The sequence below is a fragment of the Rhizopus delemar genome, genomic scaffold (assembly GCF_000149305.1).
Source record: "Rhizopus delemar RA 99-880 supercont3.4 genomic scaffold, whole genome shotgun sequence".
In the NCBI taxonomy this organism is placed as follows: domain Eukaryota; kingdom Fungi; phylum Mucoromycota; class Mucoromycetes; order Mucorales; family Rhizopodaceae; genus Rhizopus; species Rhizopus delemar.
Window position 1 is genome coordinate 1087414 of NW_027137830.1, and position 15584 is coordinate 1102997.

Here is a 15584-nt window from a genome sequence, read left to right on the forward strand (position 1 = left end):
AGGCTCCAAAAGAATAAAAGGGGTCGCTTTTCTCTTTTTTTCGTAATTTTTTCCATTTAATTTTTAAATATCTTAAACACCTCAATCATGCCTAAATCTCTCTCTGCTGACATCAAAAACGATATAAAGTCCGCTATACTTGCTGGAAAAGTCTCCATGGAGGTTGCGAACTGCTTTAGGGTTACGTATGCAACAGTTAATAACTATGCGAACAAGTTTTTCCCAAACCGACAGCGTCGACTTGGTGGTAGACCTATGGTTGTGTCCGCTCAGACGAAGAGGTTCATCAAACTTCAAGTTTTACAAGGCCAACTCAAGACTGCAAGGGAAGTACATGGCAAGCTCATGGAGCTTGGATATTACATATCATATAAAACCGCTATAAATGTGTTGGAATCGATGAACTTCTTTGCTGCGATTAAGGTCAAAAAGCCTTTGTTAACCGCAAAGCACATGAAGAGACGGCTAGCATGGGCCAAGAAGCACCAAAACTGGGCTACGGATGACTGGCGACGCGTAGTATTCTCTGATGAAACAAAAGTGAACATTTGGGGCTCTGACGGGTGTAAGTACTATTGGTCAAGACCAGGGGACCCTCTTAAACCTCATCATATTGACGTAACTGTTAAGCATGGGGGCGGTAGTTTGATGATGTGGGGGTGCATGACGTATGAGGGACCCGGATACGCCTGTCAGATATACGATGGAACTATGAACTCGGATCTTTACCAACATATATTGGACACAACACTTCGGGAAACAATGGAGTACTATAATATGGATTGGTCTACTGCGTATTTTCAGCACGATGGTGACCCAAAGCATCGTTCCAAGTCAACCGTCCAATGGCTAAAAGCTAAGGGGGTGAACTACATTGATGACTGGCCAGCTCAAAGTCCTGACCTTAATCCTATTGAGCATCTTTGGCATCATTTGAAGTTGAAGCTATCGTTATATGACAAGAAAGCCAAAGGCGTCCATGAATTGTGGGAAAGAGTTGAAAAGGAATGGAACTCCTTTGATAAAGAAGTTTGCATAAGGTATATTGACACTATGCCTGCACGTATTAAGGCAATAATCGATGCCAAAGGTGGATCTACTCGGTATTAAGTCATCTATAATATAATAAAAGTAAAGGGAAAAAACTCTAAAAATAAGCCCACAACACTTCTATCGCTTTTTCGGACTGTTAAATAATGATCTGAACTTAAAAATTTCATGACATGTAATAGACAGTACAACAAGTATGTCATAAAGTTTTTGCATGATTTAAGTCGCTGTGTATGCTCACAGAGGCTAAAAACTGAAAAAATATCTGACGTTTTTAGAGTTTTTTCACCCACTGTATAAAGTCCCTGATATTTTTATTATATACTTTAAATCCCAATACCTTCTCAAGAAACATCGTATTGATCTTACACATAAGATCTGGTGGTCACTATCAGCGACAAATATAACAAGCTTTTGCTTAAATCTTACTCTTATCAAGAAAAACTCTATCAACTTTAACAATCAAACGCCTAAATTTACCTCCGTAAGCACGTCTAATTACAGTATAACCGACAAGTTACAACACAACCCAAACCAAACATACTACAAAATAACAATAACGAACGCCTTACCGTTGTGACGCAGTTGGTGTAGCTTTTGCTGAAGAAGGGACTCAGTCCTAGGAGGGACCTCAGTCCCTGAAGATAAACAAAAAAAAATTCAAAAATAGAAAAGCACAAAAAAAAAAATAATCATATACAGTAGCGGACAAAACTGGTGCACAAAAATGAAAATCAGTATTGCATCTCCGCCATATGTCTGCGACATTTGTGGCATATACCATCTGAAAGGCAGTCTAAAATATACATTATGATATGTAAACGGGAACTGTGTCGGACATCCCTCAGGCATAAAGTCATTTTTAGTGATTTTTTGAATATTTCAATTTTCGCCAAAAATATAGTACTTGTCTAGCCTTCTTTCAATTTTCCTCATATCTCTCCCGTTTGCTATCAGATTTCACAGTATATTAGTGAGCTTTAGTAGCTCTTGAAAAATACATAAACTCATGCTTATTTTGTATTTCCCATTGAATTCCCCCTTTTGTTTTTACCCTATTCACTATAACAAAGTACTTGCCTTATATGCTTAAGAAAATAAGCAACTCTAAAAGCGAAGCTCTGAGATTCCGAATACACTTAGTTCGTGTGCCAGCGGATCTTTTTAGGGTAGCAGGAATCTCCAAATAGACAATCAACAGGATAAGAAAGGAAGAAAAGAACATCAAGGCTTGTGACCGTGGTAGTCGACCGGTCGTAGTCAGCAAAATAACTAATGCAATCATCCGCCTAAAGTTTCGACAAGGACCTTTACGCACAGTTTCTGATGCTCAGCTGTGATATTGGTGAGTAGTTTGTAGTCGATTAAGAGTTAAAATAAAGTGTAAAAGGGAAACTGATAATCGATGAGACTCTTGAACCTCTTTATTGAGTGAAGACAGGAGAGGGAGCTCATTAAATACAAACTACGTCTTAGTTTATAAAATTAATAATTGAGGAACCGAAGTTGCACAATGTAAATTACTAAAGTTGTTTATGAGTACTGATGACTATATAACACGAAGTGTTATATAGAGGTAGTTTTAAATTATATGACATGGAGATCTTGAGTAATCTCACACGACGTTTGAGTATTTAATAAGGAAAATACGACATAGCTCCCCACCAGTGTGAGATTACAGGGAAAATTAAAGTGGCTTTGATTAGGAAAGTCACATACTTTTTTTTTTTAAAAAAAAAAGAATTAATTTCTTTCATTCGAAAGTAATGAAGTCAATGTAAAACAACACAAATGCGTAGAGGATGCAAATGAACAGCTTACAACGAGGATTTACAGTGGCCGTCAAAACTGGTCGCATGTTTTCATATTTTGCCTATACGCACTATCTTCTTCTTCATTTCTTAGTCTATAGCAATGAAATATACTTCATTCGAAAGAGCAAACTCTGTACAATCATATGGTAACACAGACATCACCGTAGACCCAATATACTGGTAGTAGTTGGCACTTAAATTCCGACGGCACATGCGACCAGTTTTGACGGCGTTTGTAAGTAACATAATATAGCCACAAAAATGTGGCTTAATTTTAATTTTTTTATGTTTTTTTCTTCTCTTTCTTCTTACATCGTAATATTATTTAAATGTAAGTGTTTTTTTGCTAAATTGCAGCACGCCATTAAGACATTATACCATTGCAGATCCGACATGCGTGCAATTTCAAACGACAAAGTAAACAGCATCTACTCATTGCTGAGATTCAAGAAGTCAAACAGCAAAATAGCGAAACAAGTTGGTGTTAGTCGTACCACTGTTCAGAATTACCGCTCATCTCTTAAGATGAGTGGAAATGTTGATGAAGGTGGTCGCCCATCTCTAATTAGCCAACGCATGGTGAACTACATCCGGAGATTAGTCACCTTAGGAAGAAAAAATAACGCTGTAGAGATCCAAAAAGCTCTAAAAGAAGAATTTGGAATGTCAGTAAGTGACAGTACCGTACGCCGCGTTCTTAAAAAAGCTGGCTTTATAGCGTTTGTCAAGCCTCAAAAACCTTTGCTACGCAGCCAAAACATCGTGAAACGCCTTCAGTGGGCCAAATCGCACCAACATTGGACTGTGGATGACTGGAAACGGGTCATATTCTCTGATGAGACTAAAGTAAATCGTTTTGCATCCGACGGAAAGGCTTATGCATGGAAACTACCCCATGAGGAATTGAACTCGCGACATGTACAGCAAACCGTCAAGCATGGAGGCGGCAATATCATGGTCTGGTGCTGCATTACATGGGAAGGAGTTGGGTGGATAGTTGATGTTGGTCATCGTATGAATAGCGAATGCTATCTTGAGGTCCTAAAAGACGACTTACTCAAGGCAATGAGAAGCTATGGCTTGGATTCTTCCAAAATGGTGTTTCAGCAGGACAATGATCCGAAGCATACATCGAAGGTAGTGAAAGAATGGATTGACCAGCAGCCATTTGAAGCATTGAAATGGCCTCCTCAATCACCAGACCTAAATCCCATAGAGCATATGTGGGCTCATTTAAAGAGAGAGCTATTTCATAGCTATGAGGCACCACCAACTAGTATGCATGAGCTATGGGAGCGTATAGGTCAGACCTGGTATGCCATTTCCAAAGAAGAATGCTAAAAATACATCGAAAGTATGCCGAAAAGGTATGCTGCAGTTATTAAAGCAAAAGGTCGTTGGACTAAATATTAATTTTTTTAAATAAAGTGTGTAAAAATGTTGACTTATTAATGCCGTCAAAACTGGTCGCATGTACCGTCGGACTTTAAGTGCCAATTACTACCAGTATACTGGCTCTACTGTGATGTGTGTGTTACCATATAATTGTCCAGAGTTTGCTCTTTCGAATGAACTATATTTCATTGCTATAGACTAAGAAATGAAGAAGAAGATAGCGCGTATAGGCAAAATATGAAAACATGCGACCAGTTTTGACGGCCACTGTGTTTTTCTCCAATATTTTTTCAATATTTTCGTAGAGTGTTTGGATCATTAAATTTATCTGCGATCAGCCATTCATCCCATTCACTACTATAATTTTTCCAACGTACAAGGTACTCACGATTTTTGGGAGGACCACGATGGTTAAGAACTGCTTCGATTTCGAAACTTTTGATTTCGTTTCCTTGGTCATCCAGTTCAATTACTTCTTCATTAGAAATTAATTTCAGTTCAGTAGTGGTATATGCACGAGGCATGAGGACACCAGTTTCGTCACGCAAAATATAGGCATTATCTTGGTTCTTACGTACGACTGTGTAGGGTCCTTCATAAGCAGGAGCTAGTTGACCAGATTTAGTTGGAATGCGGACCATGACATGGGAGTCAGGAGCATAATCCACTAATCGATGGGAATTATTAAATTTAGCTTGCTCAAGTTCAATTTGAGCTTTGGTTTTAGCAGTGATAGCTGGAAAAACAATATCAGTCATATAGTCGATACGTTTCATTAACTCTTCATGTGACATAGGAGGTTTATCATTAACTTCATTGAGTTGATGCTTGTCAGAACGAAAGCCATAGGGTTCATTCATTTTACGAGCAAACATTAAAGAAAAAGGTGTAGAGTTTAAACGCTTGGATATGCGATTATTCATGGCAAGTTGAATGGATGGGAGATATATGTCCCAGTCATTGCCAACACCATTAGTTGCTTTAGCAAGTAATTTTTTAACGGTTTGAACTGTACGTTCACTTAAACCATTAGCTGAAGGATGTAAAGGAGTAATAAATCTATGATCATAATCCATAGAATCAGCTATATCTTTTGAAAGAGAATTTTTAAATTCTGTTCCATTGTCACTTTGGAGTTTAGTGGGAAAACCAATTATGGAAAAGACATCAATTAGTGCACGTAAAATTGTATCTGCTCTCTTATCAGGCAAAGCACGAAGTATAGAGAATCGCGTACAGACGTCTATGATTACCATAAAATAATTGTTACCATAAATAGAAGTAGTATGCATTGGACCACCAAGATCAATAGCATAATGATCACCTGGATAATAGCTATAAATACTACGTAGAGGATGATAGCCTCTTTTTTCTATATTATGTCGCATACATTCTTTACATTGTTTGATAAATTTGACGCAATCACCGATTAAATTTGGCCAGTGAATACCTTCATCATGAAGTCTTTTGACCATTTGTTCAGCACCGTAATGGCCAATCTTATTATGGGCATCATTTAGTAACTGAGGGTGATCTGAATTAGGTGGAATTAAGTAATCCTTGTATATTGATTGCGCAGATTGCACATAGAAAATATTTTGAATATCATTAGATGTATTATTACTATTATGAATTTGGGAATTTAGATCATGAACGTTTTGGGCAACACATGAAGTGGCTAAGTCGATGGGTATGAAAGCATCGGAAGTTGTGGTTTGGGAGTCCACTAAAACATGATTGACAGTAACATTAAATTTGGCTTGTGCTTTTTGCCTTTTTTTTAATGTTTATCTTATCAGATTCTGCATGATTCTGTCTAAAAGAAGCTAGTCTTTTACCCTTATTAATGTCATAATGCTCAACCGTATCTTTAGGTGGATATAACCTAGATAGTTTATCGGGAAGGATGCTATCTAATCTTCGAACATGAACAACACTAAAGTTGTAATCAAGAATAACGTCAAGCCATTTAATAAGCATACTATTGGCATTCTTTTGGGAATGAATATAGCATAGAGCTTTATGGTCAGTGTATAACGTAAATCGTGTGCCCCATATAAATTTATGAAATTGGGTTAAGGCATAAACTACACCAAGCAATTCACGCATAGTAACACTATAACGTTTTTCACTTCTTGATAGAGAACGAGACATAAAACCAATGTACCTTTTAATTTTAGATACTTCTCCATTTGGGTTAGTCATTTCGAACTCTTGATATAAACAACAGCCAGTGCCATAATCTGAAGAATCAGTGGCAATGCAAAAAGGGTGAGACAGATCAGCGTGAGATAAAACTACAGTAGGTCAAAAAACTGCTGCAAGGAATTGCAAAATTCATGTTTTACAGCTGCTTGTCCATGGATACTGCACCAAACTATCTCAAACTTTGACTGTTTGTACCTCAATAGAAAGTGCGTTTATTCGTCGATTATCGGATATGGGCAATGTTTATTGGTGGAATTTGATACTGCTAAAGGTAGTATTTTAAACATCCGGTATTTTTTACTTGTTTACATATGTTTGAAATAATGAATTTTAATACAACCCAACCGGTTGCCATCACAATTTTTCTCACTTTTGACGTGATTAGAATGTTATCTGTATTTAAGAGTGCTTACAATTCCTTTATTTTAAATTTTATATTCCCTTGTTTAAATTATTTCTCGTTTTTAGCCTCTCGTCAATTGCATGCATAAATCACTGTCAGAGGAGAAAGTAAACGATCTCAAACAGACATTAACCGGATCCACATCAAAATATGATATTGCTAAGGAGACTGGATTACATGAATCAACTGTTAGTAGATACTTTATAACGTTGTTTTCAAGTAGGACAGTGAGCACAGGTGATAGACCTGCAGTAGTCTCCAAAGTGACGAAGCGGTTAATCAAAAGAAAAGTCATTGAACGGGTTTTAAAGACTTCCAAAGAGGTATACCGGGAGCCTGTTGGATTTGGCTACGATATCTCATACCAGTCAGAAATTAACGTACTGAAATCAATGGAGTTCCATTTTCTGATAGAAAAAAAGGAGCCATTTCAGACAAAAGTGCATACGTAGCATCAGTTGAAATGGAACAAGGAGCATCAGGATTGGGCAATGGTTGACTGACAACAAATCGTTTACTTTAATGAAACTAAGATCAACGTATAGGGCTTTGATGGTGATGATCACTATCGGAAAAGGCCAAGTGACCTTTTTCAACATCATGACCTGCATTTTGTAATTCAGCATGAAGCTAGCAAATTGATGTCCTGGTGTTGTATAACCTCTGAAGGACCAGAATATGCTTGCTGAATTTACGATGGAAAGTTGTACTCGGGTGTTTACCAGCGTATTTTGAACACTACGCTTTGTGGTACTATGAAGTACTACAATTTCGACTGGTCCAACATTTAATTTTAGCATGACAATGACCCAAAGCACAAGGCATAATTTACAATGGCCTAGTTATGTAGTAACCAAGAGAGCTATATTAACGATTGGCCAGCTCAGAGCCCGGACTTAAATTCAATCGAGCACGTATGGCATCCATTGAAGTTGTAGCTCAATTATTACGAACGTAGAGCAAAGAACACAGATGTGCTTTGGGAACGAGTTGATGAGATATGAATTGACTTCGATAAATAACTTTGCCAAAGGCATGTAGATAACATTTTGAGAAGAACTCAAGAGATTATTAATAGAAAAGGAGGTTCAACTAAATATTAATAAATAAATTCATTCCGTTCAAATTTTCGTTTTTCCAAATTTTCAAATTGCGCATCTCATACTTCCTTCAATACTTATCCAATAGGGCTTAAACTCTTTCGGATTTCTCAAGACATGTAGAAGATTTACTATGTGGGAACAGAGGCAGTTTGTGCCATTGTAACAGGACGTGCGCTACAAAAACCAAGAAAAATGGATTCCTTGCAGCAGTTTTTTGACCTACTGTAATTCAGAACACAATATGTTCTTAATACTGTCAAAATGTAATTGATGTTCAGGAGTCCAAATAAAAGGACCATTGAAATTCTCATCATGAGAACGTAAGGCATCTAAAGGAGCCATAAGTAAGGCTGCATTTGGAGTTTGCTGTCTAAAATAATTAACAAATCCAAGAAAACTTTGAATTTGCTTTTGTGTGGATGGTCTAGGCCACTCATGGATGTTTGTTAATTTTCGTGGATCTATTTTCTTTCCTTGTGCGGAAATAGAATAACCCAATAAAAAAACAGCAGATTTTGCCAAGTACGTTTTTTCAAAATTAATTTTCAAATTTGCGTCAGTTAGGATTTGTAAAACTTTTTTAACATGAAGGAAATGTGAATGCATAGATGAACTGAATATACAAATATCGTCCACAAAGCATTTCACATAAGGTAAATCTTTAAACAATGTAAGCATTATTCGTGAGGATAGTTGACTAATAGTCGATATACCAAAGGGAGCACCTCTGTACATATATTGTAGATTATTTGGAGCAGTAAAAGTTGTCTTAATCTGATCAGGTCCGTAAACAGGGAATTGATTAAAAGCGGATTTGAGGTCCAAAGTAGAAAAGACGACTGCATTAGACATTGAATTAAAAATGTCATTAATTAGAGGAAGTTGATGGTTGTCAATAGGTAAAACCTTATTCAACATTCTAGGGTCTAAAACTAATCTTATTTTATCAGTCTTAGTGCCATCTAGATTCTTTTTTACAGTTACAGTCATTGGTAGATTCCATGCAGAAGGTTTAGCAGGAACAATAATACCATCTTCAATCCAATTATTAATAATTTCCATTACTTTAGGTTGTAGAGTATAAGGAATTGGATACTGTTTGATATTAGCAACGTAATTTGGAGGAGTTGGTAGATACAATACAGCATCAGGAATGTTACATAGAGAATTCTTATTTAATTGTTGATTGGCAACTATGTAAGGTTTGATGGCTAAATCAAAGACCTTTTGTTCTTTATCAGTACCAGCTCGAGATATGTTAGGCTCATATGCTTTATCAACAATAGAACCATCTTTTTCTTTTTCAGTACTTTTATGTTTTACTGCAACATTCATTAAATGGATAGAGAGCTTTGGAAGAAGGTCAATGCCAATGAGGATCTTATTATCGTAGGAAAGGATAGTATCATCAATGACATCAAATTTATGTTTGATAACACTGTCTACATTATCGTATTCAACATTGACGAAATGAGTTGTTTGCATTCGTGGAATCTTATTACCATTAGCTAGAACAAGATGACCAGGGATGGAGTTGAACTCAATATTATTAGCGTTAGCAAAATTCTTATTGATAACAGAGACGTTAGCACCAGTATCGATGATACCATAGGTGTTATTATTATTTAGAGTGATTGGAGTGACAGGTGAAAAAGAAACACAGTCAGAATCAAAAGGATTGTCAATGTCTCCTACAGTATGATTGCGTAAAGCAAAAACATTTATATCGTTGTTATACTCTAGATCAAGGTTGTTGTCTTTATTTGAAGAAATTAAATCTCTATCATATTCATTAAAGAACAACTCATATTCATCTTCGGAAGAAGAATCATAATCTTTATTACTTGCTTTTATTTTATCTTGGCTAGAGTTAAATGAGAGAGAATTAGAAATATCGCTCTTAACAACTTTTAAATTTTGACTTGCAAGATTGGACTGAAGGGTTACTTCAAGGCCAGCAATAGCTTTGTCATTTTTATCATTTTTAATTTTTATATTATTTGGTTTAATACTTACAGAAGGTTTATGATTATTCATCATCTTCTTTCTTTCTTCATATTTGATTCTAGCAGAACAGATTTTCGCGTGATCAATTGAATATTTTGCTGTTTTACAGTAAGTGCAAAGGCCTTTTTTCTTCAAGTCAGCAATTTCTTGGAAAAAATCATTTTTTGTATTAGATCGAGATGTGTTGTTCATTGATCTATTATTGTTGTTGTTGTTGTAGTTGGATACATTGGAACGAGAGATATTGTTGTTGTATCTTGTAGATTGATCATTTGTTGTAATAAATTTTCTTTTCTTGGATTGATGATCATTTGCTGATTCAGCTTGTCTTTTTGATACTTCTTGTTGATGTTCTTTTTGAATATAAATCAAAGCACTTTCGAGATGAGCAATATTTTTGACAAGAATAGCTTCAAAGTCGTCCCAAGACATATCGCGTGGCATGAGAGCATTATTAGGAGCATAAATACTTTCCTTTGTCGTATTATTAACACTAGAAAGAAAAGATTTATTGTACTTTTCAACAGTGGCAAGAATAGTTTCTTGATACTTAGCTGTAAATAACCTTGTAAGGAAAAGGGTATTGAGAATTGGGTTCGACACAGATGAAGAGAACTTGGCACCAGTGGCAAAAAGACGGAAACGATGAATTGAGGCCATAAGGGACTCGGTAGCGCCTTGGTTAAAATTCACCAGGTACTTTGTCCAAGACAACTGTGACGTTTGGGAAGCTAAATCGAACTTCTGAATCAAAAGATCTTTCACTTCAACCCAACTTCTCTTTTCCTTCAATTCAACGACAGGTCTTTTCACATAACGAGCAAACCAATCGTGATCAAGGTTGTTGTCAGACTTTTTAAAGCAAATCTCCAAGTTTGGCAACCAATTTTCACCAATCGAGACACCATGGTCGCGAAATTTTCTTTCAAATTCTCTTAAGAACCTTTCTAAAGATGGCTCGTTAGTAGAATTTTTGTCATTTTTATTACCATCGCGATGAGTGAGTTGGTATAAGGCACTAGCGGTGGCGTCAACATTGAACTTTGGTAATTGGTCACTGGGAATGTACTTATTATTAACGTTATGTGATGTGAAAGGCACAGTTAAATTAACAAGTTTTCGCTCAGCTTCAATTAAGTTAGTGAGTCTTTGGATGTTTCCTTCAATATAGGATAATCTTTTCTGATTTGCCTCAAGAAGGTGGTCATCATCCATCAACATCAACTCTGAAGACTTATCATCTAAGACCTTCCAAATGTTGTACATGTTGACTTTTCTTTTTTCTAATTCTGAGATGTGTTCTTCAGGCGATATTTTGGTATCGATTGAAGATGGTTTAGCACCTACAGCTTCGGTCATAACCACATCCTCTTGGATGGATGGATTATTGTTGGATGTTAAATCTATGTCGCTTAACTGATCGGCAACATCGTCTGGTGATAGTGATGGTGATGGTGGTGGTGGGTCTTGATGAGGTTCGGTGTTGGAATTCATCGAAAAAAATGTGATATTGGTGAGTAGTTTGTAGTCGATTAAAAGTAAATATAAAGTGTGAAAAGAGAAACTGATAATCGATGAGACTCTTGAACCTCTTTATTGAGTGAAGACAGGAGAGAGAGTTCATTAAATACAAACTACGTCTGATTTTATAAAACTAATAATTGAGGAACCGAAGTTGCACAATGTAAATTACTAAAGTTGTTTATGAGTACTGATGACTATGTAACACGTAGTGTTATATAGAGGTACAGTGGCCGTCAAAACTGGTCGCATGTTTTCATATTTTGCCTATACGCACTATCTTCTTCTTCATTTCTTAGTCTATAGCAATGAAATATACTTCATTCGAAAGAGCAAACTCTGGACAATTATATGGTAGCACAGATATCACAGTAGAGCCAGTATACTGGTAGTAATTGGCACTTAAAGTTCGATGGTACATGCGACCAGTTTTGACGGCATTTATAAGTCAACATTTTTGCACACTTTATTTAAAAAAATCAATATTTAGTCCAACGATCTTTTGCTTTAATAACTGCAACGCACCTTTTCGGCATACTTTCGATGTATTTTTGGCATTCTTCTTTGGAAATGGCATACCAGGTCTGACCTATACGCTCCCATAGCTCATGCATACTAGTTGGTGGTGCCTCATAGCTATGAAATAGCTCTCTCTTTAAATGAGCCCACATATGCTCTATGGGATTTAGGTCTGGTGATTGAGGAGGCCATTTCAATGCTTCAAATGGCTGCTGGTCAATCCATTCTTTCACTACCTTCGATGTACAGTGGGTGGAAAAATGGTTCCAATGTTTTTAATTTGCAACTTTAAAGCTTTATATCTTTTGAACTACAAACGGTAGCGGCTCACAAAAACATGCATTTTGTAGCGCCTTTCAAGCTAATATTAGTGCAAAAAGGTTTTGTTTGTACTGTTACACAATCGGGAAAAATTAAGATTAAATACAAAAACCGACATTGGAACCATTTTTCCACTATGTGCATTATTTTATTAATATCTTGTATGACCGCCTTTCGCAGCAATTACAGCTCTACAACGATCAGGCATACTATCTATGTATCTCCTACAGTCTTCTGCTGTAAAAGTAGACCATTCTTTTTCAACGCGATTCCATAGTTCATGCACACCTTTTGCCCTAGTATCATAGGCACTTAACTTGAGCTTAAGGTGGTGCCAGATGTGCTCTATTGGGTTTAGATCTGGACTTTGTGAAGGCCAGTTGAAGGTTTGATCACACTTGAAGTTATTTTCCTTGAACCATTGCCTAGCTAGCTTAGACGTGTGTTTAGGATCGTTATCCAGCTGAAAATAGATGTCCTGAGGATGGTAACCGTAGTATTCAAGGCTATCCATAAGAGTTGTACCAAGTATTCCGACATAATCAGAAGCCTTCATTGTGCCTTCACTAATCCAGCATGCATAACCAGGTCCGCCATAGGTAATACAACCCCATACCATAATGCTACCACTCCCTCCTTTAACTGTTAAGTCGAGATGATGGGGTTGAAGTTTATCATCTGGTCGACTCCAATAGTACTTGCAACCATCTGAGCCGTAAACATTAACTTTTGTTTCGTCACTGAATACCATGCGTCTTCAGTCGTCGCTTGGCCAGCTTTTATGCTCTTCCGCCCATGCTAGTCGTCTTGCCTTCTGAACCTTAGTCAATAAAGGCTTTTTTATCTTTATCTTAGCATGGAAGTTCGTGCTTTTCATAATGTTAATGGTGCCTGAGTAACTAATAGTGTGGCCAGTACATACTAGATACTTATGAACAGCCTTTGCAGTCTTGAGGGTACCATTAACAATCTGCTTACGTATATAAGACTTGGTGGTAACGCTTAGAACAGCCTTTCTACCAGGGTTTGCTGTTAATCTACCAGGAGAAAACTTGTTGGCATATCTGCTTAAGGTGGATTTTTTTAAGTTTGGAATACGTTCCATCATCACTGAGTATGGCTTGTTCTGTAAAACCAACGATTTGATGCTTTCTTGCTTGTTTTTAGAAAGAGCACGAACCATATGTGTAGTGATACCCTAGAGCTTCGATATGTGGAGAAAGAAAAGGAAAAAAAATATTTGACCGGGGATAAATTAATTTTATAAGTCACGTAGGCTTTTTCGGCGATAGTCGCAAACGTATGACTCATAATTAGCCAAAAAACTCCAGCGAAAGCTCCACCAATTAACAAATAAACTTATATACAGTTGTAATGGAAAAATGGTTCCAATGTCGGGTTTTGTATTTAGTCTTAAGATTTTCCCGATTGTGTAACAGTACAAACAAAACCTTTTTGCACTAATATTAGCTTGAAAGGCGCTACAAAATGCATGTTTTTGTGAGCCGCTACCGTTTGTAGTTCAAAAGATATAAAGCTTTAAAGTTGCAAATTAAAAACATTGGAACCATTTTTCCACCCACTGTATGCTTCGGATCATTGTCCTGCTGAAACACCATTTTGGAAGAATCCAAGCCATAACTTTCCATTGTCTTGAGTAAGTCATCTTTTAAGACCTCAAGGTAGCCTTCGCTATTCATACGATGACCAACATCAACTATCCACCCAACTCCTTCCCATGTAATGCAGCTCCAGACCATGATATTGCCGCCTCCATGCTTGACGGTTTGCTGTACATGTCGCGAGTTCAATTCCTCATGGGGTAGTTTCCATGCATAAGCCTTTCCGTCGGATGCAAAACGATTTACTTTAGTCTCATCAGAGAATATGACCCGTTTCCAGTCATCCACAGTCCAATGTTGGTGCGATTTGGCCCACTGAAGGCGTTTCACGATGTTTTGGCTGCGTAGCAAAGGTTTTTGAGGCTTGACAAACGCTATAAAGCCAGCTTTTTTAAGAACGCGGCGTACGGTACTGTCACTTACTGACATTCCAAATTCTTCTTTTAGAGCTTTTTGGATCTCTACAGCGTTATTTTTTCTTCCTAAGGTGACTAATCTCCGGATGTAGTTCACCATGCGTTGGCTAATTAGAGATGGGCGACCACCTTCATCAACATTTCCACTCATCTTAAGAGATGAGCGGTACTTCTGAACAGTGGTACAACTAACACCAACTTGTTTTGCTATTTTGTTGTTTGACTTCTTGGATCTCAGCAATGAGTAGATGTTGTTTGCTTTGTCATTTGAAATTGCACGCATGTCGGATCTGCAATGGTATAATGTCTTAATGGAGTGCTGCAATTTAACAAAAAAACACTTACATGTAGATGATATTACGATGAAAGAAGAAAGAGAGAAAAAAAATATAAAAAAATTATTATTAAGCCACATTTTTGTGACTATATTATGTTAGTTATAAACGCCGTCAAAATTGGTCGCATGTACCGTCGGACTTTGAGGGCCCATTATTACCAGTATATTGGGTCTACGGTGATTTCTGTGCTACCATATGATTTTCCAGAGTTTGCTCTTTCGAATGAAGTATATTTCATTGCTATAGACTAAGAAATGAAGAAGAAGATAGTGCGTATAGGCAAAATATGAAAACATGCGACCAGTTTTGACGGCCACTGTAGCTTTAAATTATATGACATGGAGATCTTGAGTAATCTCACACGACATTTGAGTATTTAATAAGGAAAATACGACAGTATATATGAATATTTTTTTTCTTCTTAGCTTTTCTTATTTTTTCGACTTTTTTCATTTTTAAACTTTTTTCATATTTTGACTTCTTTCACTTTTGCTTCGTGTTGTAATGATTTCTTTTATAGTAGTTTCTCTGTTTGGGTGTATTGAGTTAAGGTTTAAATAAACAGATTTGAGTGTAATTCATGTAAGAGTTGCTTTTACAGTGGGTCAAAATACCTCACAAACCTCAGCACTTTTTGAGGTTGTTGTCTTCTGGATTACTCAATAACTTTTGTATCTTTCTCAAATATTGCACAGATGCTTTCCAATACGTTTAGTATATTTCCTTGAAATTCCGACGACGGAAATTGAAAAATGAGCGAATAAGTAACGATGAACTGGAGGCGGTCTTTTTGTGAGGTATTTTGACTTTCATCAGTTATTTCTTTTCTCCGCCATAGGTCATTCCAAACAATGTTCCGGCAAGTTT

The 15584-nt window shown here is 36.8% G+C and overlaps 5 protein-coding genes across 5 annotated transcripts; 1 reads left to right on the top strand and 4 right to left on the bottom strand.

Moving 5' to 3' along the window:
- Positions 1-87: 87 nt before the first annotated feature.
- On the top strand, positions 88-1110 carry RO3G_05916 (uncharacterized protein; the record flags this gene model as incomplete). The annotated part of the gene is made up of 1 exon (XM_067660506.1): positions 88-1110. One exon carries the CDS (start codon positions 88-90, stop codon positions 1108-1110), a length of 1023 nt encoding a protein of 340 aa, XP_067516607.1.
- A 2811-nt stretch (positions 1111-3921) lies between these two features.
- Positions 3922-4032, bottom strand: RO3G_05917 (uncharacterized protein; the record flags this gene model as incomplete). Its single annotated transcript, XM_067660507.1, has 1 exon — positions 3922-4032. One exon carries the CDS (start codon positions 4030-4032, stop codon positions 3922-3924), a length of 111 nt encoding a protein of 36 aa, XP_067516608.1.
- A 517-nt stretch (positions 4033-4549) lies between these two features.
- On the bottom strand, positions 4550-6413 carry RO3G_05918 (uncharacterized protein; the record flags this gene model as incomplete). The annotated part of the gene is made up of 3 exons (XM_067660508.1): positions 4550-5583; positions 5659-5985; positions 6098-6413. 3 exons carry the CDS (start codon positions 6411-6413, stop codon positions 4550-4552), a joined length of 1677 nt encoding a protein of 558 aa, XP_067516609.1.
- Positions 6414-8192: 1779 nt separating this feature from the next.
- RO3G_05919 (uncharacterized protein) lies at positions 8193-11474 on the bottom strand (the record flags this gene model as incomplete). The annotated part of the gene is made up of 1 exon (XM_067660509.1): positions 8193-11474. One exon carries the CDS (start codon positions 11472-11474, stop codon positions 8193-8195), a length of 3282 nt encoding a protein of 1093 aa, XP_067516610.1.
- A 902-nt stretch (positions 11475-12376) lies between these two features.
- On the bottom strand, positions 12377-12960 carry RO3G_05920 (uncharacterized protein; the record flags this gene model as incomplete). Its single annotated transcript, XM_067660510.1, has 2 exons — positions 12377-12381; positions 12570-12960. The coding sequence occupies 2 exons, from the start codon at positions 12958-12960 to the stop codon at positions 12377-12379; spliced, it is 396 nt and encodes a 131-aa protein (XP_067516611.1).
- Between the last annotated feature and the right edge of the window lie 2624 nt (positions 12961-15584).